Source organism: Chiloscyllium punctatum, chromosome 8 (genome assembly GCF_047496795.1).
Source record: "Chiloscyllium punctatum isolate Juve2018m chromosome 8, sChiPun1.3, whole genome shotgun sequence".
Classification (NCBI taxonomy): Eukaryota; Metazoa; Chordata; class Chondrichthyes; order Orectolobiformes; family Hemiscylliidae; genus Chiloscyllium; species Chiloscyllium punctatum.
The window spans coordinates 50,525,818-50,549,901 of NC_092746.1; the positions used below are offsets into that span (position 1 = coordinate 50,525,818).

The 24,084-nt window shown below is 42.4% G+C and overlaps 1 protein-coding gene across 6 annotated transcripts in view; it reads left to right on the top strand.

Moving 5' to 3' along the window:
• mtrr (5-methyltetrahydrofolate-homocysteine methyltransferase reductase) overlaps window positions 1–24,084 on the top strand; it is a 91,987-nt gene that overhangs the window by 39,775 nt on the left and 28,128 nt on the right. For all 6 annotated transcript variants that reach the window (XR_011961338.1, XR_011961339.1, XR_011961340.1 and 3 more), the window contains 3 exons: window positions 4,102–4,144; window positions 8,227–8,422; window positions 14,589–14,707. Coding sequence is in view for 3 of the 6 variants with exons in the window: in XM_072575514.1 (XP_072431615.1) it covers window positions 4,102–4,144; window positions 8,227–8,422; window positions 14,589–14,707 (358 nt within the window). In the remaining 3 variants the exon portion in view is untranslated. The remainder of the gene's footprint in view (window positions 1–4,101; window positions 4,145–8,226; window positions 8,423–14,588; window positions 14,708–24,084) is intronic.

Sequence of the window (24,084 nt, forward strand, 5' to 3'; positions counted from 1 at the left end):
TAACCTGGTGTTGTGTGAATTTTAACTTTGTACACCCCAGTCCAACACCAGCATCTCCAAATCATGACTTCAATGGTTTACGATGTTAAAGGTGCTTTTGTAAACATGGCACCTTTTCTTTTTAAAAGCTAAGGAGAAGTGAAGAGTTTAGGGAGTGAGTTTAAAGGAATTGAACTGAAGTGACCAACTCTCCTGTCAGCATCAGTGAGGGAAAGGGAGAAAATGGAAAAAGGATAGGCAGACGTGAATGTTGTGAGATTGATGATGTGAAGTTGAGAGATTTGCGATTGTGAATTGGGGTAAGATAGCAGAGCAGCATTTTTTAAAAAATGAGAGCTAGATTTTCAGTTGGATGTATAACATTATAGCAGCCTGTGTATGTCAGTAAGGATGGACACAGAGTCACAGCCGCATCAACGTTTCTGCCTTCATTGCTTCCACCATTTTTTTGCAGGAAGAGATTGCCAATGGTGTCCAAACTTCAGAAAAAGTGTGCCTGGTCTCAGTTATAATTGAATGATTTGGAAGTTTAAACTGACCCCTAGCCCTAGATTCTCCCAGAAAAGGAAACCTCCTGTCCACATCTTGCTGGACATTTACAACTTCTAAATACTCTCGACAGGGAGGGGGGAGCTGTGATGTCACTGAATCTGAACTTAATAAAGGCATATCTGCTGTGAAGAATTTCACAGATTTTCAACTTCCGGAAGGGTAAATTCTGCCTCCGCCTCCGCCTCCGCCTCCGCCTCCTCCCCTCCATCCTGACGTGCCTGAATTACTCTGAGATCAGGCTGTAGAGTCATAGTATGGAAACAGACCCTTCGGTTCAACCCCACCATGCCAGTCCAGTTTCCTAAACTGAACTAGTCCTATTTGCCTGTGTTTGGTCAATATCCCTTTAAACCGTTCCTATCCATGTACCTGTCCAAATTCCTTTTATAATTGTACCCACCTCTAACAGCATCTCTAGTAGCTTGTTCCATGCCCCCTGGTCCTAGAATTTTCCGCAGAAGGAAACCGACCTCTCCACATTTACTTTGTTACATTACCCTAAGAATCTTGAAGCAAGGTTCAGCATGCTACTCAACTCCAGTGTGTACAGGCCCAGGTTTCTCTACCTTTCCTCATAAGGTGGTGCCTCCAAACCCAAAATCACCCTAGTGAACCTTCTCTGGATTACCTTCAGAGAAAAAAGTTAGCAAAAGTTAGATTTGAGATTATATCTACCGTTAACTCCCTGGCATCAGTTTTCCACAATTTACTAAAGCAAGAGATAATGTGGATTCTGCATCGGAGCTTGTGCTGATGCAGCTGTAACTTGAAAAGTTGTTTCTTAGTAATTACATCAATAATTGTACACACTCTTGAGAGCTACTTGTTCTCTTGATAGACTAACTAATTAAGTTTGGTTAGTTCTTTGGTTTTGTGCTAAATCTATTTAATCAGTGATTCATTCAATTGTTTTAGTCATTCTTCTCCAACGTTTGCAGGAAATATTTGTGTACGTTCAGACATACTCATTTAATAAATAAAAGCTCAGAATTTGATCAATAGCACCCAATATAGATCTATCATTTAAAATGTCAGCCAAGTGCTATGTGACAGTGACTTTTTTTTTCTTTTTTTAAAAGATGTTAAATGTTACTGAGATTGAACTCTTCGTTGCCAATATCACAGAACTCTTGCAACATGCAGTTGTCGCACATTGGAATAAGACTGTAAGATAGCGGAGCAGAATTAGGCCATTCGGCCCATTGAGTTTGCTCTGCCATTTGATCATAGCTGATATGTTTCTCAACCTCCGTCTCCTGCCTTCTCTCTGTAACCCTTGATCTCCTTACCAATCAAGAATCTATCTATCTCAGTCTTAAATACACTCAGTGATTTGGCCTCCACAGCCTTCCGTGGCAATGAGTGCTCAGATTCATCACCATCTGGCTGAAGAAATCCCTCCTCATTTCAGTACTAAAGGGTTGTCCTTTCACTCTGAGGCTGTGCCCTCTATTACAATTTAAAATAACTCCAGAGTGGCTAGTATTCTGTCACTAGGTCCCCTTTTATTTCCCCTGAAGAGTCCTTGACACTGGTCCTGCTTTGGCAGAGACAGCTCTGAGTGCTCAGAACCTTTGACGCTCCTGTTTATGTCTGTCAGCCGTTAATCTGGCCCAATCAAGGAACTCTTATTCAGCTAAGTGATTCCATTACAGTCACTACATTAGTCTGTCCTACTAGTGGAAACAACTACTGTACTTCTACTCTATCTAGGCCTCTCAATATTCTATAAATTTCAATAAATTCCCCACCTCATCTTATTAAACTGCATTGAGTACAGGCCCAGAGTCCTTATCCGTCCCGCATATGACAAATCCTTCATCCCCAAAATAATTTTTGTAAACCTCCACTGGACCCCCTCCAAGGCCAGCACATTCTTCCTCAGATACAGGGCCCAAAACTGCATTCTGTGATCTGATCATAGCCTTGAATAGCCACAGTCGTCCATCTCTGCTCCTAGTATTCTAGCCCTCTTGAAATGAATGCTGTTATTGTCTTCCTATCTTGCAACTGAACGTACATGTTAATGAATGAGATATGTTTGTCCACTTGTCCACTGAGTGATTGATGGATAGGATATTAAAATTCTTCATGATTCTAGTTGGATGGTTAATAATTCATTCTCCAAATCTCTCAGCAGTTGGTTATGTGAAATAACACCAACACTTCTGACTGGCATTCACTGGGGACTTTTTTGCTTTCGGACGGTCTTTCACCTCACTTCCACACCATGTGCTTTTCAACCCAGTCGACTAGAGAGATTGCCTTTAGATTATTTGTTCAGATTTCCCACTCAGCATCACTGAAGGCATGTTTGGTTACAAGTTGACTCAATCGTGTGCAATATTAGTTGATTATCTCTCTTGCATCTTGTTTACTGTGTTGGAAGACAGTTGTTTTGTGTATTATACAAAAAATTGTGTTTTTTGCGGAGTTGTTCATCTTGCACAAGCTTAAGTCTCAAAACTACCTTTCAATTCTTCACCTCCAGACTAGAGAAATTGGACTTCCTTTGTCTGTGATTGCAAATTGTGCCATTGCCTCTCTGAAATGTCCTGATCACTTTTGCCTGTGTGGGAATACAGATGATAGTGAATGGACATTGATAGCTGGTAGATGGGCATAGACAGCATCATATTCATGAGCAGTGCAGTGATGTGCCTTTCTGAAATTTGAAGTTTTGTCTTTGTTTGGAGGGTTATTTTTGCAAAGTTAGAGTGCACATACTTGGAAAAGCTTTCTTATTTTTAAACCTGAACTGGAATGTTTCCTTTGTGTATCTAACACAGTCCGAGCATGTCTTAAAATACTTTCCGCAGAAAGCAGACTGTATTCTCTTAATGTCTGAAACATGAAAATATCATTTATCATGAAGTCTTTGGGATAAAAGTAATTGTTATTAGTTTTTATCAAATGGTTTGGATGTGTTATGACACTTTCTTGGCCATCACATCCTGAAATTGGACTTAAAATTGAGGCCCAAAGGGACATTACTACTGTGTCACAAGTCCTGTAGAATGGCTGTGTTTAATCTTTAGAATTTATAACTGGATGAACTGTTAAAGATGGATCCTATTTTAATTATTCTCTTTTTCCTATCAGACTCCCTCTGCTCAGACATCTGTGTATGTGAGCCTCAAGTGGTCAAAATGCACAATGTATTTTTCAATGCTACAATAGGTCTGTTTTAGTTGCAGCCTTTGTGAAGTGATATTTCATTGCTTGGAATATATGGAATTATCTGCTTTTAAGCAAATTCAGTTGTAAGACTTCAGAATGCTTTCACCAATTAATGTAGTGTCAGCATGGCTTACTATTTTAATATTATCCTTCATGGTTTAAAAACTTTATTTTGACAAGGGAGTTAATTGCTATTCTTCACCCATGACTTAACTCCCATGAGGTATCACTCCAAAGAATGGCCAAAAACTTCCCTTTGTACGCAAATTAATATTAAAATTAACTATAAGTACCAAATAAGAGAGATTTAAACATTACTTTCTTTCCCAATCCTAACTTTTGTTTTCTAAAATCTCTTTTCTGTTTCAGAACATTTACCAAAACTGCAAGTTAGATCCTACTCAGCAGCCAGGTAATGTTTTATATTGTGTTGGCAGTGATGAATGATGTTGTTCTTAGGTGTGATCATCCTCAATAGTCATGAGCTTTAATATCCAAACAAAAAAGAAACATGTTAAACTGAGTTGAACAATTAACTGTTTGGAAGATCTTTGTCTTCTACGGTTAAACTCCCATCCTCTTGCCACTGATCCCATCCCTATCCTGTTCTGTGTTAGCTTTACTGTTTGTTATCACTGCATCCTATTTGACCCAGAACTGAACTTTCAATCCTATAGTTTGTCATGAAGACCACTTCCTTTAATCTTCATAACTTGCTGATGTCTGCACTCCCTTAGCCTATCTGCTGCCAAGTCACTCATTTATAACTGTGGAATAATTGCAACTCAAGGTAACAATGCATCTGACCTCTGCGTCTTGTCAGCTGTACCAGAATTCAGTGATCTAATACCTTGTTCCTCCAAGCTGTACCACATCTATTATCTGCTGTACTACTTTGGCTCCTAGTCCCTCTGTTACTTTTTAAATTAGATCATACAATATGTTCAGATCTGTTTGTCTCCTTGTCCTTTCCTATCTCTTTAATCAATTCCGCACCCTCCAATAACTCTTCATTCCTTCTACCTTTGTTGTCTTGTGCATTTCAAAATCCCTTTGCGTCACTAATGTCAACTATATCATTAGTAGTCAAAACCTTAAACCTCTTCTATTCACTTTCCAAAGCTCTCTGCTGCTCCACTTGTATCTGCTAATTTGAAACTACATATACTGAGCTGGAATTCAAGTTGAGACTAAATGGAAGACTAGCTGTTGTGTGAATCCTGTGTGATTTGGTGTTTGTTTTTTTTTGTCAAATGTTCCTTTTACATGCAGAATGTGTGTTTATAATAAAGCCAGTGACTTTACTGGCCCCTTCTCACATAACCACTACCACCATTGAATGCATTCTATAGACAGTGGGGACTTGGTAGCTATTCACCACTTCGAATCAAAGTACAGCAAGTTCCCACAAAGGAACATTTGAGAGCATGTGGTCAGCAGATTTAAAAAAAAATCCAAGTGGACTTTGTGAAACATGTGGATGCACATATCAAAAACATGTTTCATAAACTGCTGCAACAATATCCCAGTTGGTCTGGAGAAAATAATGACCAGAATAGTGGAGGTGTTGCTGGTGAGGAGCAAAACCACAGAATATTTGAAGAGACTCCAACCCCGACATGGGCAATTTGCATTTAGTGAATCAGTGACACTGAGTAGGAGGGGCAATTAGGGTCCTCCATAAAGGATGATCCATTACTGGATAAGTTCAGAAAGGAAGTCACAGCTCTTCAAAGGTTCACAGCTATTGTCTAGAGCAGAGGATGTTTTGGCACAAGTTAATGAGAGAGAAATTGAGATGGAATGGAAACAAAACATGATTTAATATAATAGTATACTTTAGATCACACTACTTAATGGAAGACAGTTCAAATTAGAAATAGCGTTTTTTTTTTCTGAACCAGTCAATCACTATTATATGAGAGTGAGTACCCTAAAAGAACAGACCTTTCTGTCAGTCCTTCGGGAGCTCATTTTAATGACATTTAACAATAATGGATATTGTCTGTATGACTCCAGTGAATAAGTTAGAAGAAAGTGAGGACTGCAGATGCTGGAGATCAGAGCTGAAAATGTGTTGCTGGAAAAGCGCAGCAGGTCAGGCAGCATCCAAGGAGCAGGAGAATTTTTAAGCTCCAGTGAATAAGTACTTTAAATGGAAAATGAATAAGCAAAATTAGGCAAGATATTGAGTATTGAGCAATACTGGGCATTATTAAATACTGAGTTTTTTGGAAAAAAAAGTCCAAAAGAAATGCGGTCGCTGGATATATGAAACAAAAACAAACAAATTGCTGGAAAATCCCAACAGACCTGGCAATAACTGTGGAGAGAAATCATTTAATGTTCCAACTGCAGTGACCCTTCAGAGCTTATGGTAGCTAGAATAAGGATGGTTTCTGTACGGGAGGTGGGGGGGGAGAATAAACGATGGGTGGAAAAAGAGCCCAAAAAGAGAACCAATTGGACAGACAAAGGAATGGTTAAAGGTCAGTCTGGGGAATAAATAACTAGGAGAAAGTGAGGATTGCAGATGCTAGAGATCAGTCAAAGAGTGTAGTGCTGGAAAAATACAGCTGGTCAGGCAGCATCCGAGGAGCAGGAGAGTCAACATTTAGAGGATAAGCTGTTCATCAGGGATCAGATGCTGTCTGATTGGACATGCTTTCCAGCACCACACTACTTTTTTGGGGAATGATTAGCTGCTGATGAGGGCTATTGGTGACTGACAATGGGTAGTGTGTGGTAGCAGCCAATGTGATGCCTAGACCTGGTGTGTGGGGGTGGGGGAAAGCATGGGGAAAGGTGCTGTAGCCCTAAAATTATTAAACTTAATGTTACGTCCAGAAGGCTGCAGGGTTTCCAAGTGGAAAATGAGGTGTTGCTCTTCCAGCTTGCACTGAGCTTTGCTGGAGCACTGCAGCAAGCCTAAGATGTTGGCCAGGAAACAGGGTGGTGTGTTAAAGTGGCAGGTAACTGGGAGCTCAAGGTCTTTTTGCAGGCAGGACATAAGTGTTCTGCGAAGTGGTCACCCAATCTATGCTTTGTTTCCCCAGTATAGAGTAGACCACATTGTGTGCAGCCAATACTGTAGACTAGATTGAATGAATAAATCGCTGCTTCACCTGGAAGGTATGTTTCGTGCCTTGGATGGTGAGGAGGGAGGAAGTAGATGGACAAGTGTTACACGTTCTGCGATTGCAGGGAAAGGTGCCGTGGGGTTTCCTAGCTCATAAAAGGAGTGTAGGAAGAGTGGAGCAGGGTGCCGTGGAGGAAATGGTCGTTGCAGAAGGTTGACACTGGTGTGCACAGAAATGTGTCTAGGCGTGGCGTCCTGCTGGAGGTGGCAGAAATGATGGCTAATGATCCTCTGGATGTGGATGCTAGTGGGGTGGTAGGTGAGGACAGTTGGAGGAATGAGAGGAGTGAGGGCTGATGTGCAGGAGAACAGCTGGACCCAGCTGAGGTTCCTGTCAACCACTACTGGGGAAATCCTTGGTTGATGAAGGAGGTAGACATTTCGAAGGCTCCCTTATCAAAGTTAGCATCATCAGAACAAACAAGCTGGAGACGGAGGAACTGGGAAAATGGAATCGCGTCTTTATAGGAAGCAGGGTGTGAGGGTGTGTAGTAAAGGTAACTGGGAGTTGGTTGGGTTGTAATGGATACCAGTGGCCAGCCTTTCCCCAGAAATGGAAACCGATTTCAAGGAAGGGGAGGAGTCGTAGATGGAGCAGGTGAAGGTGAGAGCAGGATGGAAATTGGAAGCAAAATAGATAAGCTTTCTCCATTCCCGATGAGTGTGTGAAGCAGTACCAATGTCATCAATATACTGGAGAAAGGGTTGTGGGTGGGGGCTGGCATAGGGCTGGAATAAGGACTGTACCACACAGCGACAGGTGTAACTGGGGCCCGTGTGGGTACCCATGGCCACCCCTTGACCTTAAGAAAGTGAGAAGAGTTAAGAGAAATTGTTCAAGGTGAAATGGTGGCTCAGTAGTTAGCATCGCTACCTCACTGTACCAGGGACCCAGGTTCGATTCCAGCCTCCAGCAGCTGTGTGAACTCCACACAGACATCCTCCCCATGTCTGCATGGGTTTCCTCTGAGTGCACCAGTTTCCTCCCAGAGTCCAAGGATATGCAGGCTATGTAGATTGACCATACAAATTTCCCATTGGGATGTGCAGGCCAAGTGGATTAGCCATGGTAATTGCAAGGTTGCAGGGATAGGATGGGGTTCTGAGTGAATGCTTCTTGGAGGGTTGATGTGGACTCGATGGAGCGAATGGTCTGCTTCCACACTGTAGAGATTCTGTGATTCTAGGACAAGCTTGATCAGATGGAAGAGGGTGGTGGTGTGTGGAGATGGCTCAGCTCATTTTTCCAGGGGAATGGACCTGTAAAGGGATTGTATATCTACAATGAAGAGGTTTTCCAGTTATTTACATTCTTGTATCGGATACTCAGTGCTTTATTTAAAGTTTCTTTACAGTTCACCCAAGTATCATCCTGGTAAACTTCATTTTGTTTTCAATATTGTGGAGTTCCCGTCCTGCCCGGAGAAGCCTGTAGATCGAAGAGGAGTATGTACAGGTTGGCTGGCAGAGCAAGTTACACCAATGCTTCAAAACTGTGAGAATGAAACTATAATTGGTGACTGTTTGTCGAATGGTTTTGAATTGCCACAGGTATGTACCATTTGATAACACCTGAAAGTGAAGCCTTGCCTCCAGTGCACTATATTCTGACTCAGTTTGGCAGTTATATTCTTGTAAACTGTGTTTTTCTTTAGACTCTTGAAATAAATTTGCAACCTTTGTCGCAAAATGCAAACTTAGTTTGTTTAAAGCTCCAGTGAAAAGCTCCACTTCCTGCTATGCTAGGAGTACAACGCTTACACAGAGCAGCAACATGACAGGATGCATGTGCTCTGTGCCTTTATTTATTTTTTTAAACTGCTGACAGACCCAGTCATTGAAAGGGAATCGTGTGTCTGCATTATGGATATGGGCATGACAAGTTGTCCATGGAACCAGGTCAGTGGTGTGAAAGCATCTGAAACAGAGGGTTGCTACCTTTTTAGGCTGATCAGTTCAGGTGTTTGGAAAGAGTTGACGACGTCCAGGCAGTGGAGGTGCTGTCAGCAGTCTTCAAACAGCAAGAGCTTGAGAGAAACAGAAGGCAGTGGTAAATCACTGATTCTTTGTTGGAGAGGCAGGAGCAGCCAATAAACCTATCTCCTAGAGTCATAAAGCACGGAGATAGGTCCTTTGGCCCAAACTGGTCCATGCTGACCAAAACGTCCATCCACGCTAACTCCATTTCCCTGCACTTAGCCCATATCCTTCTAAACCTTTCCTATCCGTGTATTTTGTCCAAATGCCTTTTAAATGTTGATAATGTACACGCCTCAGCCACTTCCATTGGCAGCTTATTCCATATGCGTACCACCCTCTGTGTAAAAGCATTGCCCCATAGGTTCCCTTTTATTCTTTCCCCTCTAACCTTAAACCAATGCCGTCCAGCCCTCTATTTCCCCAAACCTGGGAAAAAGAGTGAGTGCATTCACCCTATTCATGCCTGTCATGATCCTATACACTTCTGTAAGATACCCCCTCCGTCTCCTACACTCTGAAGAAAACAGTCTGAGCTTGTCCAACCTCTCCTCATAACTCAGTCCCTTGGGTCCTGGCAACCTCATTATAAATTTCTTCTCCACTCTTTCCAGTTTAACAACATCCTTCCTATAGCAAGGTAACCACAACTGAACACAATATTCCAAGTGTGGACTCACCAACGTCCAGTACAACTGCAACATAATTTCCCAACTTCTATACTCAGTGCCCTGACTGATGAAGTCCAGTGTGTCAAAAGTTTTCTTCACTGCCCTGTCTATCTGTGACTCCACTTTCAGAAAACTGTCCACCTGAACTTCAAGGTCCCTCTGTTCCACTATACTCCTTAAGGCCACACTATTTACCATGAAGCTCTACTTTGATTTGACTTTCCAAAATGCAAGACCTCTTGCTTATCTATACTGAACTCCATTTGCAATTTCTTTGTCCACCTCCCCAGCTGATCAAGGTCCTGTTGCAATTTCTGACAACCTTCCTCACTGTCCACGATACCGCTTATTTTAGTGTCACTTGCAAACTTACTAATCATACCGTGTACATTCTCATCCATATCGTTAATATAGATAACAAACAGTCATGACCCAGAACTGATCCCTGAGGCACTCCACTAGTCACAGGCCTCCAGTCCGATAAGCATTCTTCCACTATTGCCCTCCGCTTCTTACCATCAAGGCAATTGTGTATCCACTTTGCCAGCTCTCCCTGAATTCCACGCAATCTAACCTTCCAGAGCAGCCTACCACATGGAACCTTATCAAAGGCCTTACTGAAATCCATGGACTACATCTACCGTCCTGCTGTCGTCAACTTTCCTGGTCACTTCTTCGTCAAAGAATTCTAACAAATTTGTCAAGCATGATCTCCCATTCACAAAGCCATGCTGGCTGTTCCTAATTAAACCCGGTCTTTCCAAATGCATGTATATCTTATCTCTCAGAACCTTAAGTAACTTACCTACCACAGATGTTAGGCTTACTGGACTACAGCTCCCATGTTTTTCTTTGCAGCCCTTGTTAAATAAGGGCACAACATTCGCTATCCTCCAGTCTTTCAGGACCTCACCTGTGGCGAATGATGATGCAAAAATATCAGCTGTGGCTCCCGCAATTTCGTCTCTAGCCTCTTGCAGTGTTCTTGGATATATCTGGTCAGGACCAGGAGATCTATCCGCCTTCGTACATTCTAACACATCCACCATCTCCTTTACTGTGATATGGACTGTCCCTAAGATATGGCCACTAACTTGCCCAAGTTCACAGGTCTTCATCTCTTTCTTCACAGTAAACACAGGAGGATTCATTGAGGACTCCGCCCATCTCCTGCAGTTCTATACAGAAGTGTCCACTTTGTTCCTTGAGGTTCTGTTCTGTCTCTCATTATTCTTTTTCCTTAAATAAACTTAACCTCTTTGGATTCACCCTAATCTTCTCAGCCAAGGCTATCTCTTGCCTCCTTTTTGCCCTCCTGATTACCTTCTTCAGAGTTTATTGGAGTCCCGCATGTCATTTGGTAGTTGAGGGTGAAGAAAGTCCATGCCCAGTACTTGCTTGCTGTAGCTGATACAGAGAGACTGGATTCCTGAGAAATCTAGGGCAGTAACCAACTCGTTGTCTACATAAGAGCCAGAATTGTGCTGGCAATTAGAAACAGAAGTGCTGTTTCTGAGAGCCCAGTGGGACATGGTCTCAGGAGAGATTTGAATCACTGGAAAGTGAGCAATTACTGAGCAGTTTGAGTTGAAGTGGCTTTTGAGGGAATTTCAAGGCTGGATCATCAAAATCAAAGAATTGGAACCCATTGTGAAGGAGGCAAAATTTTAATGAGACCAATGTGACCCACTGTGACACTAACAGCCTGTGGGTTGCTGAGAAATCCTTGTGACCTGTCTTTATTGTATCTGCTATTTGATGTGCTCTGTAGGGTGTACAATCAGTTTATTTGTTAACCCATATCTATCCTGTTAGTTCTGGATGCACAGGGAGTATGAAATTTCTTTCCTCTTAAACTGATGTAACAAAGATTTATTTATTCAGTACTGTAGAATCTTTTAGCATTATTCTCTCAGCAAATGCTGGAAATCTCACATTTTTACCTCCTACGATTTAAAAAAAAATTGATACTAGTCCTTGACCAGATTGAGACAAAAGTGTAGTCGTCTCATCTGGTTCCTCATAATTTTCTGCACTCCCTCCCAGGTCTACCTTCAGTTTGCTTTGGTATCAGCAGACCACTGGTTTAGACTGGTCAGATGTACAGAAGACGGGGACCAAAAATATTTGACCGGATTCCAAAGCCCCAATCTTGGTACTGGACTAAATAATGGTCTAGAGTCTGGAGCTACCAGCAGTGGGACCCTGTAAGATGGTGATCCATTAACTGGCTGCCTCCCTTTACAGTTAGGCCTAATGAGCTTCGAGCGGGCCAATAGGAGCCCAATCGGCACTGAAGAATGGGCACACTGAACTTTGTCAATTGGAATGTCTGATTTTTAGACAGGAGAATGCAATGGCACTTCAAGATAGAGATGCTGTCTGAAAATGTTAAAATAAGAAGTGTTTGCCAATACAGAGGGAAATTCGTACCACAGAGCTAGCTGTGACTGCAGCCATAACCATCTTGCAATCACATGCAGCCACCGATGGGAGGGTGGAGGACGTGACGGTTATTATTCAAACAACACGATCAGGTTATAGTCCAACAGGTTTATTTGGAAGCACTAGCTTTCAGAGCACTGCTCCTTCATCAAATGGTTCTGGAGTATACAATCATAAGACACAGGATTTATAGCAAAGGTTTACAGTGTGACATAACTGAAATCATATATTGAAAAGACCTGGATTGTTTGTTAAGTCTCTCATCTTTTACAATGAACATGTTGGTTTCAGTTCTTTCGTATGTAAATTCCAGAACTTTTTAAAAATTACATTCTCAAGTGGACTTTCACAATAGGTACCGTGTCGGCCCAGATAATGCACTGAAGGTGTGATACTGTCTGTGCCCCAATGTTCAGACTGATTCTAATCTAAAAAAGGGCTTTACAGACTCTTATGTGGATTCATGCGGTCTTTGAGCAAAATAAAATGTAATTCTGCAATATAACTTCACCTCACAAACGTATCTGTGGGTGTGTGTATGTGGGGGGGTGGGGTAGGTATGAGTGTCTGTGTGACTGTAAAGGGGTATAAGTCTGAGAGGGTGCGTTTGAGTGTGGGAGTGTATGTGTGAGCGTATGAGGGAGAACTTGTGTATGAGAGAGGATCTGTTCAGGTGAGGAGGATCATGACGAGTTTTTGGAAGTACTCAGGGATGCCCTCGTAAGAAGTGGGTATGATGCTCAACTCATCGACCACCAGTTCCGAAATGCCACAGTGAGAAACCATAATGACCTCCTGAGGAGACAGACACGAGCTGCAGCCAATAGCGAACCCTTCATTGTCCAACTTCCTAGGAGCTGAACAACTATGGCATGTTCATTGCAGCCTGCAACACATTACCAATGAGGATGAGCACCTCGCCAGGACCTTCCCCACACCTCCACTTCTCAACTTTTAAACAACTCCCAAACCTCAAACAGATCGTTGTCCACAGCAAACTGCCCGGCTTTCAAGCCAACACCATACAACCTTGTCACAGTAGATGCTGCAAGACATGTCAGTGTCGACACGGATATCACCATTACATATGGGGACATCATGTGGCAGATACTCGTGTGACTCAGCCAACGTTGTCTCCTATGCTGCGGGTAAGAATTCCGTGAGGCATGGTCCATTGCTGACACTAGACAGAGGCTCCGGCAACAGATGAAATGGACACTGCACAACAATCGACAGACAGGAGTGTTCCCACCCAGTCAGAACACTTCAGTGGTCCAGGACATTCAACCTCCAGACCTTTGGGTGACCATCCTTCAAGGCGGACTTTGGGACTGGCAACAATGCAAAGTGGCCGAACAGAGGCTGATAGCCAAGTTCAGTCCCGTGGGGATGGCCTTAACTGGGATGTTGGGTTCAAGTCACACTACAGGTGACCCCACTGCACCAGACAGACACCGACTCGTGCAGACCCTCTCTTGTATGCTCACACGTACACTCGCACCTTCTCACAGATTTACAGGCCTTTACACTCGCACTTGCACTCACATACACACAAACACACACTCTTACAGACAGTCATACTCCTCCCGCCCCCCACCACGCGCACACCCACATATGTTTGTGGGGTGAATTTGTACTTGCAGAATTTTATTTTGCTCAAAAACTACAATAATCCATGCAGGATTCTGTAAATCCCTTTTTTAGATTAGAATCAGTCTGAACATTGGGACACAGGCAGCCTCTCACTGGGCACCTCACACCTTCAATGCATTACCTGAGCTGACATAGCACCTATTGTTAGCGTTCACATGAGAATGTAATTTTTTAAAAATTCCAGAATTTTTTCATGAAACAACTAAAACCTACATGCCCATTCTAAAAGATGAGAGACTTAACAAACCATCCAGGTTTTTTTCAACATATAATTTCAGTTACATCACACTGTAAAACAGAATTTATAGCAAAAATTTACAATCTTATACTCCACAACCACCTGATTAAGGAGCAGCGCTCCGAAAGCTAGTGCTTCCAAATAAACCTGATGGATTATAACCTGGTCTTGTGTGATTTGTAATTTTGTATGCCCCAGTCCAACACCGGCATCTCCAAATCATGGTGATTATTATTAGTTGGAGTGCTGGACCACCCAGTCTGATGCCAAGAGGCTATTTCCATTTAACAGCTGGGATTTGGTTTCAATGGGTGAACTGCTAACTGCAGTAATACAGTTGGTATTCACTATGGCCTTAATATTAAGGGGAATAAATGGTTACTGTTCTCACACCATTCTGAAATGGTCCAAGGTGGGGACATGCCAGAAATCCAGCATTGAGATTTTAAAGATGTCAGGGCAAGGGAGAAAGCGGGAATATGGTGATATATGGTGAGATATATGATCAGCCATCATCATTTTGAATGGCAGAGCAAGCTTGGAGGTCTGAATCCAGCATTTCCTCCAGCAGCAGGAAATTCCACACCCACCCAGCTCTTCCACCCCCTTCCAAAATCAGTCTCACTGTCTTGGAAATAATTTTTTTTGTTTAAAATTCTTCTCATACATTTTATTTCAAATTCTGGAATTGATCTTCTGCATGTTGAACTACTGAATACATTTTTTTCTGCAGGCATCGATCTTCAGTCGGCAAAACCCATTTTTCCATCTACCTGCTGTTACGGCAGCTCCTATTATCATGGTGGGTCCTGGAACTGGGATTGCTCCCTTCATAGGTTTTCTGCAACACAGGTATGTGACCTGTTCTTTATATCAGTACCAATGCTTTTTTTTCTTTAAAAAAACGATGTATGGAAGTGTGTCGTGCTCTTTAGCAAATTTTAGAGGTTGATTGTTTCGGATGAAGGAAAAACTGGGGATTTTGTTTTGTTACTGCAGATACCTTCTTTTCTCTAAACTACTCTGTTTGCTGTGGTGGTGTGTGTGTGCAACAGTGTAGAGGAACCTTTTTTTTTATCCAAATATCGGATTATCTGGCAAGATCACAAGGTTATCTGCCATACAATTATCTAGAATTTGATTAACTGAATGAAATACTGCCTAGCGAGTTTTGAGAAGATTTGTAACTTAGGTTGAGGTTCTGGATGTAGGTTTGCTCGCTGAGCTGGAAGGTTCACTTTCAGATGTTTCGTCATCATACTAGGTAATCTCTTCAGTTAGCTTCCAAATGAAGCACTGTTGATGATTCCTGCTTTCTATTTATATGTTTGGGTGCCTTTGGGTTGGTGATGTCATTTCCTGTTCTTTTTCTCGGGGTGGTAGATCCGGTCAAAGTCAATGTGTTTGTTGATACAATTCCGATTGGAATGCCATGCTTCTAGGAATTCCCATGCGTGTCTCTGTTTGGCTTGTCCTAGGATAGATGTGTTGTCCCAATTGAAGTGGTGTCCTTCCTCATCTGTATGTAAGGATACTAGTGAAAAAGGGTCATGTTGTTTTGTGGCTAGTTGATGTTCGTATATCCTGTTTACTACAGGAAATGACAACAGCAACCCAAAGAAACCCAAACGTATAAATAGAAAGCAGGAATCATCAGCGCTTCGTCCGGAGGCTCACTGAAGATGTTACCTAGTATGGTGACGAAACATGGGAAAATGAACCTTCCAGCTCAGCGAGCAAACCTACATCCAGAAATACTCCATACCTGTGTCCTTTGGATAATCGAGGTTCCTCTGTGTATTTGGATCAAGCAGATTTAGAGGATGTGTGGTTATTAATGTTTAGTGCTGGTAGGGCAGAACCACTATCTTATTGAAAGAAGGTGAAATGGTGCAAAGATACCCCTTTGCTTGAGGGAATAAAGCAGCCAGTAGAAAGGAGAGGGTGTGTGAATAATCTTGTTTTCCAGTGTGTGCACTTGCTATTTGATGGCATCGTCTATCCTTGTGACTGCTCCAGCAGGGATACAATGAACATAATCAGCAGCTGCAGGAAAGGCAGCATAGAATGACACTGTGCACTGTTGAGCATTTCTGCCTCAATACCAGGTACCAAATTTGGATTCTAACCTTGGCAACTGTTTGTGTGGAGCTTACACATTCTCCCCATGTCTGTGTGGGTTTCCTCCGGATGCTCTGGTTTCCTCCCGCAGTTCAGAGATGTGCAGAATAGGTGGATTGTCCAAGCTAAATTGACCATAGTATCCAGAGGTGTGTAGGCTAGGTGGATTAGCCATGGAAGATGCAGGGTTACAGGGGATAGGGTAGGTCTGGGTGGGATGCTCTTTCAAGGGTTGGTGTGGACTCTTTGCACCAAATACCCAGCTTCCACACTGTAGGGATTCTGTGATTCTAATGCAGTTGTTGGGGTGGAGGACAGGTGCAGGGTGTGTGACTCTCGTTGGCAAAGACAGTATGAGAGAGAAGGAAAGCAACAGGTAAAACAAAAGAGACAGAAGTATCAGAAAACCATGCTCACCATTTTTATTAGCAGCACTGAATCTCAACCCAAAAAGAAAATGTTCCTTCTCTGTTACTAATAGTCCTGAAAATTTCTCCTGTGTTGGTATTATCTAGTTCCTTCATGAAAGTTATCGTTAAATTTATTTAATGCACTCTTTTAGTTAGGCATTCTGTATCATAACTCTCTGTATGCATGGAAAAACATCTTCCTGTGCTCCTCTCTGGGGAGAACTTGACCAGAATCCTGATGATTTTTTGCAATGCGAGAAGTTTGCCTATTTGATAGTTAGAATGTAACTCACGTTTTGTTGCAGCTTATTTTCCTTGTGATGATCAATAAGAGTCCATGCCCAAGAATTCTAGTTGTCATGAAACAGCATGGTAGAATCTCATTTCGAAATGAAGTAATGTACTGAGATAAATACAGGTAGAAGTTTCTAGGTATTAATAACATAAGTAATAGTGGCTTGTTTCTCTTCCTCCTGTTGGATTGCCTGTTGTGATATTGTCAGACTATATTGGATGTTTCAAGTAGCTGCCCTGACATCTAGAGTAAGGATGTTAAAGCGCAACAGATTTGGAGAGCTCTGTTCTTCCATTTTATTTCAAAGTCCATTTTTAATACATTTTATTTAGTGAGTGAGGAATAGAGATTTGCAGTATTCTGCAAAAATGAATAGCTGATGGGCTTCAGGTATCAAATGAAGTCTAAATCTCAATATTATACATTACTGCATTTCTGCATTTAGATATAAGTTGTGTATTGAAAAACCGTTTTAATATTTATACACAGTCACTGCGATCTGTTTGAAGACTCACACTCTTTTCAGTTTAAGGAACAAAGTAAAGTCATGGGATGACTAGTACATTTCTGGATAACAAATCGAAGCATTCTGCAAATTAGTATGAGAAGTCCCTGTTCCTTTCGGAGTAAAGACATTTTTGTATCCATCTGGGTTATGTGCTCATGCTCTGAGACTTCATAATGGAGAAAATGAATAGCTGCCATAATCCCTTTGCTCCATACTTGCTGATCTTGGCTGTCACAATGGTTGAGCCCCAATTGGAGTTAGTGACATTGCAATTGAATGCAAAAAGAAAGATATTTATCTCCTCCTTTTGTTGTTCTGCCTATATCCAGAAAATAAATCTACAATTTTTCATTTGATTTACATAAAACTGCAGTAAATCCTTAAACTTTGTACCAATGCAGAAATGTGTCATACAATTTCTATAAAGATGAATAATTCTTGAAAAGAAAGCTGAATATCTTGCCAATATCCATTGTATTTGACACTATCACTGAGATAAATGGAATAAATTCAAAATAAATGGTAACAATTTAAAGCTAGGCACCCATGGATCATCAAAACTGTGATTAGCCATTTCTGTTGTGTTTTGCCAAATGTCTTCTCTAATACCATGAACGTTCTCTGGCTCATTGAGGAGTATAGAAGAGCATGCCAAGAGTGGCATCAGTCATGCCTAAAGTTGCCTTGTCAATTTGTTGTTCTTGTTATGATTCCAGTCCAGCATGAGAATGCAAAAAGCACTTCAACTGCCTGCAGTGCTGGTCTCCTCCCTGAGTTCTCCACTATGACAAAGGTAATCTTTGGCCAATTCAATTCACACCATGTCAAGTTGTGTAGTGAAGTGGTTACAGCAAAGGCTATGGACCCCAGTTGTAGTACTGAATATTTGCGTTCTGAAACTGGTTATGCCTCTAGTGAAGCTAATCCAGTCCAGCTATAACACTGGCATTCGTCTGATAAAACAGAAAATTGCTTAGATATCTCCTGTCTAAAAAGCCGGACAAATACAATCTGCCCAGTTATTGCCACATGAATTAATTCCACAGCATCAGTGAAGTGATAGAACATGCTCTTAACACGGATACCATACAGCAGTCACTGACTGATGATCTGTCAGGACTATTCCGCTCAAAATTTCATTACTGCGGTGATCTGAACTTGGAACTGGTAAGATTTAGGATTCAAAGGCCACAGGTGCTGAGTTAGGCAATTGACTATACTTAAGTCATTTTAAGCATTTATTAGGAAGCATCAGTTTAGGTATAATTGCCTCTGCCTCTGCTAGTTAAAGGACACAATCCATGACAGATGAGGGTAGTTAATTCATATGAGGATGAATAGACAGTTGGCATAATGTACAGATTTCAGTAGCCAATGATGGTAGCATCTTGCTCTCTACCAAGAGTATTGGAGAACTTTTTCCCTTGGGTCTTCCTGCAACATTCATGGTCCATATTTCATCTGAAGAAGGCAGCTGCCTAACTAGCACTAACATACATTTTTACTTCTGGGGATGTGGTAGTTTACACTGTCAATCATTTGTGTTTTCTAACCAATGAATATAGGACAGGAACCCAGATGTCAAGATGATCACCATCCTCCCTCTTAGCTTAAGACCAGCTGTTTATTTGGCACTGTATTTGGGGGTCATTTCCTGGTTCTTTGTAAACGCTTGCATGGTTAAGTGGGTATATGAGGTCCTGTCTGACCAACGTAGGAATGCCAATATAAAGCCTGAACGAAGAAACTTTCATGTTTCCAGGGAGTGTTTGTCTCTGAGATGATCTAATGCTATGCATACTAATTCCTAAGTATTTCTATGCTTATTTTAACAATTGTGGCAAAATTTCTTACAATGTAAAAACGTAAGTGGGAGCCGTAATCAAAACTCTATCAAGCTTAATCTTGATTATGCATAGCAGAAGTTCACCAATGTTAGTTAGACACCAGCTTCCAAACCCTCAAACACTCTCAAGAAGGACAGGATAGTAGCGTGATGGGAACGCAACCTGAAAGTTCCTCTCCAAGCTGCAGACTATACTAACTTAATGTATCACTATTCCTTCAGTGTCATTGGGTCAAAATCCTGCAATACTTTTGCCAGCAGCACTGAGTATACCTAAACCAGATAGACAGCAGCAATTGAAAAAGGCACCTAACTATCTCCTAAAGGCTAATTAGAGATTGAAAAGCAGTATTGGCATTTTCAGCAACACCTGTATCCCACACATGACATTTTGAAAGATGTGTTCAATTAAATAATTAATATATGCCACAAATGGCAAGAAACTATAAACCGAGTGACTTGGAATACCACAGGAAGCTGTTTCTCAGGAATACTGAACTTGCTGGTTCCCAAAATGAAACCTGCATCAAGCAATCATGTGTTTAATTTATCCAGTTGGTTAATGTGGCGGTTAGTCATTGGAAAATATTCGCAGAAGTCTGTGTAAGTGTTTTTAACAACAAACATAAGTTTGTTATACTAAAAGAAAACTACAAGTATGTTTAAGTATCTTATCACAAATCACAAAAGTTTCAATCTGTTTCCCAAGGCCATTCTTTTGCACATACACTAATTCCAGAGAAACTTCACTCCTGTTTCAACCCTTTAGCTTTTTACTTAATTGACTCTACCCAGTTTTTTTTTCTCATTAGACTACAGGGACAGTTTTTTATGATTCCTTTCCGAGTCCACTGGCATGAACCTTGCACACTTATGTGTTTTTCTGTTTTAGTGACCTGACAACTTCTGTCCCAGAAGCTCTATAAACCAAAATACTTTGAATCGGGTGATTGGTTTCCATGAACCCACAACTTGATTACGTCTGCTAGGAGAAGCCTTCGTCCTGGTTCTTCTGAATGGGCACCTTTATCCTTCTGTGCTGAGTGAAAACCAATCTAATGGATAATTGTCTAAGATGTGTAAGATTAGGGTTCTGGAGAGGTCAGATGCTGGCTGGGTAGGAGATAAGGCGCCAAGTGGATAGAAGATTATATAGCAAGGGGGCTGGTTAGGCGATGGTGTTAGGGTAGATGAAGGTGAGTGGATGATATCAGTTTTGGTGGAACTAGTGCTGAGCAGTGGTGGTTGATGGTAATGGTGGAGGCATATTGATGATTTGGAAGAAGTTTATGTAGTTGGATATTAGAGAGAGATTGGGACTTCAGTTTAATAGTTAGGCAGGAGTTGGACTAGGTATTTAATAGTCTTAACTTATCCTGAGGAACTTAATATCAGTGGAACCCTCTGAATTCTCTGATTTTTTTTTAAAGAGATGCTTTCATTGGGTTCCATACATAGGGGAATTATTGAGTGGATTCTCCAAGTTCCTGAGCAAAGCCTTTAAATGGGGGTTCTGCATTGTCCCCTGCACAATTCCCATCGATGTTTAAATGTGATCATCTGGCCATTGGAAAATATGTGCCAATCTAGTGTATATGTTACACACCTTTCAGCATAAAATCCCATATGCTTCAAAGAGACCATCTCTCATTCTTCTAAGCTCAAGAATATTGGCTCATTTACATGTTCTCTTGTTTAGGGTCAATCCTCATACCAAAAACCAATCAAGTGAACCTTTGCTGTACAATCTCCAACAAAAGCATATCCTACCCTTCAAATATGGAAGCAATTTGCCCCAAATACTCCAGATGTGGTCTCAACAAAGTCTTGTATTATTGCAGCAAAGTTCTTTTAGTATACTTGTCCAACCTCCTTGTATTAATGTACAACGGTCAGTTCCAAACAAGAGTCATATTGATCTTAAAATATTGGATCTATATCTCTCTGCAGATTCTGCCAGTCCTGCTGAGTTTTTCAATACAATGTTTTGTTTTTGTTATGCCATAGTTTCTGTCTGGACATGGCTGATGAAGCATCGTCTAAATGTTAATCACAGCAGACCTCCACCTCCTCCAAGACTTCCGTTTCCCGGGCCCCCAACGCCTCATCTTCACCATGGATATCCTATCCATCTACACCTCCATCCGCCATGACCAGGGCCTCCAAGCTCTCCGTTGCTTCCTCTCCCGATGTCCCCAACAGTACCCTTCCACCGACACACTCATTCGTTTGGCTGAACTGGTCCTCACCCTTAACAATTTCTCCTTCGACTTCTCCCACTTCCTCCAGACCAAAGGGTAGCCATGGGCACACGTATGGGCCCCAGCTATGCCTGTCTCTTTGGCTATGTAGAACAATCGATCTTCCGTAATTACACCAACACCACTCCCCACCTCTTCCTCCGCTACATTGATGACTGCATTGGAGCCACCTCATGCTCTCGTGAGGTGGTTGAGCAATTCATTAACTTCACCAACACATTCCACCCTGACCTTAAATTTACCTGGACCATCTCTGACACCTCCCTCCCCTTCCTGGACCTCTCCATCTCCATTAATGACGACAGACTTGATACCGACATTTTTTACAAACCCACCGACTCCCACAGCTACCTGGATTACACCTCTTCCCACCCTACCTCTTGCAAAAATGCCATCCCGTATTCCCGATTCCTCTGCCTCCGCCGTATCTGCTCCCAGGAGGACCAGTTTCACCACAGAACACACCAAATGGCCTCCTTCTTTAGAGATCGCAATTTCCCTTCCTATGTAGTTAAAGATGCCCTCCAACGCATCTCGCCCACGTCCCGCACCTCCGCCCTCAGACCACACGCCTCCAACCGTAACAAGGACAGAACCCCCCTGGTGCTCACCTTCCACCCCACCAACCTTCGCATAAACCAAATCATCCGCTGACATTTCCGCCACCTCCAAACAGACCCCACCACCAGGGATATATTTCCCTCCCCAACCCTTTCCGCCTTCCACAAAGACCGTTCCCTCCGTGGCTACCTGGTCAGGCCCACGCCCCCAAACAACCCACACTCCCATCCTGGCACCTTCCCCTGCCACCAAAGGAATTGCAAAACCTGCGCCCACATCTCCTCCCTCACCTCCATCCAAGACCCTAAAGGAGCCTTCCACATCCATCAAAGCTTTACCTGCACATCCGCCAATATCATTTATTGTATCCGATGCGGTCTCCTCTACATTGGGGAGACTGGACGCATCCTAGCAGAGTGCTTTAGGGAACATCTCCAAGACACCCACACCAAACAACCACACTGCCCTGTGGCCCAACATTTCAACTGCCCCTCCCACTCTGCCGAGGACATGGAGGTCCTGGGCCTCCTTCACCGCCACTCCCTCACCACCAGACGCCTGGAGGAAGAACGCCTCATCTTCCACCTCGGAACACTTCAACCCCAAGGCATCAATGTGGACTTCAACAGTTTCCTCATTTCCCCTTCCCCCACCTCACCACACTTCCAAACTTCCAGCTCAGCACTGTCCCCTTGACTTGTCCTACCTGCCTATCTTCTTTTCCACCTATCCACTCCACCCTCCCCCCACCCCTGACCTATCACCTTCATCCCCTCCCCCACTCACCTATTGTACTCCATGCTATTTTCTCCCCACCCCCACCTTCCTCTCACTTATCTTTCCACCCTTCAGGCTCTCTGCCTGTATTCCTAATGAAGGGCTTTTGCCCGAAGCGTCAATTTTACTGCGCCTCGGATGCTGCCTGAACTGCTGTGCTCTTCCAGCACCACTAATCCAGAGTCTGGTTTCCAGCATCTGCAGTCATTGTTTTTACCTAGCATCCATGGAGAGACATGTGGGCGGCACGGTGGCACAGTGGTTAGCACTGCTGCCTCACAGCGCCAGAGACCCAGGTTCAATTCCCGCCTCAGGCTGTGTGGAGTTTGCACATTCTCCCTGTGTCTGCGTAGGTTTCCTCTGGGTGCTCCGGTTTCCTCCCACAGTCCAAAGATGTGCAGGTCAGGTGAATTGGCCATGCTAAATTGCCCGTAGTGTTGGTAAGGGGTAGATGTAGGGGTATGGGTGGGTTGCGCTTTGGCGGGGCGGTGTGGACTTGTTGGGCCGAAGGGCATGTTTCCACACAGTAAGTAATCTAATCTAAGTAATCTAATCTAAAACAACAAGCTAATGTTTTGAGTCTTTGTTTTCAGTATAGATTCCAGCGTCTTAAGTAATTTGCTCCTCAGTGCTGTTATTTGTGATGCATTTTATAGTTTTCCAGAAACATTCTTTTAGTTTTTGATTCTCTATTTTGTCAATTTGCTTCAAACTGTTTTTAATTTTTTTTTCATGTGCATTTTTCCACTACTACCACTAGAGTCCTCTGTAGACAACCTAATCCTTATGAGAAGTTGTGAATGGTGTAAAACTACTTGCTATATTGGGGCCATAGTGTAGAGAAACAAACCAAACAAGTGAAAGTTGGAATAGATGCTGAAGGAGATGGAAGTGAAAGATCTTAGAGAAGAAGAGTGAATTTAGGAAGAGTATTCTAGAATACGTGTTAGATGCCTGAAGGCATGAGCCCCAATAGCGTGATGCAAGCATGAAAGGTTGCAGAAGAGGTTGTGGTCAGAATAAGTTTGAGAGAAGAGGTGGATGTAGTCTTGGAAGATAAGTAGGAAACAATGTAAATAGATTTTTGTATATTTCAGATCACTAGGCACCAGGAAGCCAATGTTTAAGCCAATGCAAGACAGGGTAAATTGTCAAACATGGTTTTGTTAGAGAGGATGAAGCAGCAGGGTTCTAAATGATCTGTTTTATATAGGATTGGAACATAAAGCACTGGAATAGACCGTCCCAGAGGTGACAGAGGCATTATTGCAGGGAGAAATAAGAATTCTTTATAATGGAGGATTATGGGATCAAAGGTTCAGCTTGGTCAGTTAGGACACCAAGGTTTAGGACTACTTAGGATAGTCGCTAGGTAGCGATTTGGAGTCAATATTGATGTCATGGAGCGTTTGACTGGTGCTAAAGGCAACATTCTTTCCAGTCTTATTTG